This window comes from Bufo bufo, chromosome 1 (assembly GCF_905171765.1).
Source record: "Bufo bufo chromosome 1, aBufBuf1.1, whole genome shotgun sequence".
Taxonomy (NCBI): domain Eukaryota; kingdom Metazoa; phylum Chordata; class Amphibia; order Anura; family Bufonidae; genus Bufo; species Bufo bufo.
This window is the reverse complement of record NC_053389.1, coordinates 633,400,370-633,403,638: the sequence shown is the minus strand read 5'-3', so window position 1 is coordinate 633,403,638 and position 3,269 is coordinate 633,400,370. Positions and strand designations below refer to the sequence as shown.

The following is a 3,269-nucleotide window of genomic DNA, read 5'->3' as shown; positions in this document are numbered from 1 at the left end:
GCCCCCATGTGGATTTAGGAATTTCCACACTTTCTGGGGTGCCAAATGTAGAATGTGCTCTGCTTTGTGGGTGCCTTAAATTACTGAAGAACAACTGTATCTTAACTCAGTGTTGGATTTATTTACAAATAGGGCTTTACCTACATTATAAATACAATTAAGGGAATGGGAGAGGGGATTGGAGGGGGTCAGGATCCTTGAGCTAGCTACACTATTCTCTCTCTGTCACACATGCCATGGGTTTTACTCTGTACTCAGAACACTCCTCTCCAGCAGGTCTCAAATGTAGAATCACATTCTTGATTGTAGAGTCCAGAAAGACTTGTCTTGTCCCAGAGGTCACCAAGGTCACGATTGCTCCTACTTGTGAGTTAGGTTAGTGCAGATAATTACACAGGAAGAAAGTTCTATCATATACCTCTGCCCCCATCCTAGCATGTATGTCCTTGCTGACACAGGTGTGGGCAGTAAATACCAGCAGGGGGTCAGGCTTGCCCCAGGATGTGACAGTCCTGGCAGATCTTTCTTTCATCAGTGTCCTGCCCCAAGAACCCTTTGATGGTCTTAATTTGCATATCAAGCAGACCCGGGCTCATTCAGTTCAAGATATCAAGGAACATCTTTGCATCAAAGCTGTATCATATATGTAAATTTTATCGGTTCCAACACTGCACAGTGTACAGTGTAAAAAAAAAAAAAAAACCTTTATCAGAATTGCATTTTTTCCCAATTCTACCCCATCTGGAATTTGTTTCTCGCTCCCTACTACATGGTATGCAACTGTAAATAGTGCCATTAGAAGGTACAACCTGTCCCGCAAAAAATAAGCCTTCATAAGGCTATGCGAATAAAAAAAATTAAAAAGTTAGGACTATGGGAGGGCGGGGAGTGAAAAACGAAAACGTAAAAATGGAAAATCCCAGGGTCCTTAAGGGGTTAACCAGGCTGTCACCTCCCCGACTGAACCCTGTTCAACAGAAATGCAGTGGAATGATTCCTCCCTATCCTTTCCCTACACCTTGAATAATCTTTCCCTGCACTTGTAAATCGTTTTTTTTTAGCACAATGATGGTTTTTCTATCACTGTCCCTAACGCCTGCAAACACGTCTCTCCGGTAAGGAAGCAGTTAGTTATGTTTAATAAAAATGTTGGTAAGAGGAAATAAACAGTTAATGGTTAAATTTGCAACAGTTACATTTAATAAATTATTATTAGAACAGTTTCATTTATACAATTTTCCCATAGAACAACTTGTATCTCAGATATTCCTCCAAACATTGGATGGCATGATCATCAACTCTAGGATCAAATTTATTAGCAAAGAAATGATGATGCTGGACCAACCAGTGCAAGTCTCCAGTTCCATATACACACACTTCTCTTCTGTGTTTTCCATTGCACACAGGATAAGGCGCTCCATGTTTCATGTCTCCTTCTAGGCTCTGCCATTTCACCAATCTGGCCAATGCATTTAAGTCTGATGTATCATATTTGGAGTGACTGGGTACAGATCCGGGCATCTCAGGAAGCCTTTGAAGTGTAGCCCAAAGGTATTCATCTGGACTATATGTGTCCTTAGTCCATTCCATAAATGCTATTGCTATGTAATTTTCAAATAAGGATTTCACAAAGTCTCTGGTGAGCACTACATAAGCATTACCAGTAAAAATTGGAATATTAAATGGTGGTGTCATTTTTTTTATATTGGATCGCACTATACCATTATTATTTTCATAATGATATTCCCATCGACTCTTCTTAAAGGAAGGAGGTTTCTCAGATTCCATGTTGTTCTTGCCATTCAAAAGCTTTAATGCGTTGACAATTTCAGCATTTGTCTTTAAAGGGAAATCTGCTCCACATGTGTTTATAAGGTACTTCCAGTCAACACTGCTGTTCAACAAGTCCTCCATGCAGTTTAGATCAGCTTGGACACGAGACCATGAGGCATAGACTACAGACTCCCGTTTAGATGACAAAAATACATTGGGAAAACATGAAGTTATGGCTTTTACTGCCTTAAAGAACGTGTCAGAAGATTTCATGTCCACATGTATGCAATACACATTCTGAGGCATGTAAATAGATCGTAATAGCCTTTCAAACATCTCAATGTCATCATGGATCACCATGGAATAAGCAATGGGATAATTTCTTTCCTCATCACTAAGACTAAACATGACATATTTTTTCAGTTTTTTAAAATGTGTACAGTCTTCGGTTTCTTCTAAATAGTCTCTCTCTGTGGCGAGTACCCTTCTCTTTGTAACAATCAAATTGTGGATCACAGTTTTTCTTACCTCATCTGGGTCACCACTGATGATTCTGGAGCAGTTCTTTCTCCCAGAGGCTATAAGCTTTAAATCCTGGTAGTCAAGACTCCTGCAATATTCACTCCTTAAATCACCATTCAGATTGTTATAGACCAGATTGCAGTCCTGAGACATATATGTCGCCACCATTGTAAGGAAAAAGACAATGCTTCCAAAAATAAGACCCAGTTTTGGATTTAGTCTTCTCCATAGCTTTCTCTGTAATATGTTGAGCATGGTCTGTAATCTTATAGGTGACAAAAATGTCTTCTTAAGAAAGTTAAAACATTTTCTATTTCTTCATCATATGCTTCAGCTGCAGTACTTCCTTCTTGTAAGTGTGTTTAGCGAGATAAGTAGCTTGTAAAATATGAATAACTGCAAACACAAGTTCATTTAGGAAGTAGCCAATCATTAATCAGATGGAATGTTACCTGTTGTAAAGGACTGGCAGATCCTGCTTTGTTAGTTTACACACTTTTTTGACAATATACAGTATATGCTTGATAGGCTGCTCCAGCAGAAACGTGTCGTTAACGACTACCTGTACGAACTCTGCGGTAGGACATGTTCTGGGGAGCTTGTTTTTTTTTCACCACGCCAGTGGCTGCTCATGCGCGACGCATGCAGACTTCTGTGGCCATTTGATGAGATCACCAAATTGGTCAGTCGCAGCCAGGGCACCATCAGTGACATCGTACCTTACGTCTTCTTTCTGGAGCGGTGGTGTATAGAGCCATAAATGTTAGAATTGTGTCGATGTCCCAATATTAATGGACCTGACTGTATAGCAGCTTTTCCACACAATCCACTTGAATGTCATAGTGTATGAGATTGCAGGGTTTAATGTCTTCCATGTAGCATAAAAAAAATTCTTACATAAACCAGCAAACAGACGAGGTGTTTGTGAACCACAAGTTCTCGGCGGGTCCCATTCACTTTAATGGCAGGTGAAC

The 3,269-nt window shown here is 40.0% G+C and overlaps 1 protein-coding gene across 1 annotated transcript; it reads right to left on the bottom strand.

Moving 5' to 3' along the window:
* Positions 1-1,227: 1,227 nt before the first annotated feature.
* On the bottom strand, positions 1,228-2,586 carry LOC120985739 (beta-1,3-galactosyl-O-glycosyl-glycoprotein beta-1,6-N-acetylglucosaminyltransferase 3-like). The gene has a single exon (XM_040413844.1). It carries the CDS (start codon positions 2,548-2,550, stop codon positions 1,228-1,230), a length of 1,323 nt encoding a protein of 440 aa, XP_040269778.1. The 5' UTR covers positions 2,551-2,586.
* Between the last annotated feature and the right edge of the window lie 683 nt (positions 2,587-3,269).

Excerpts from the sequence above, each read along its gene's own strand:
- LOC120985739 (XM_040413844.1), bottom strand. The coding sequence starts at position 2,550 with ATGCTCAACATATTACAGAGAAAGCTATGGAGAAGACTAAATCCAAAA.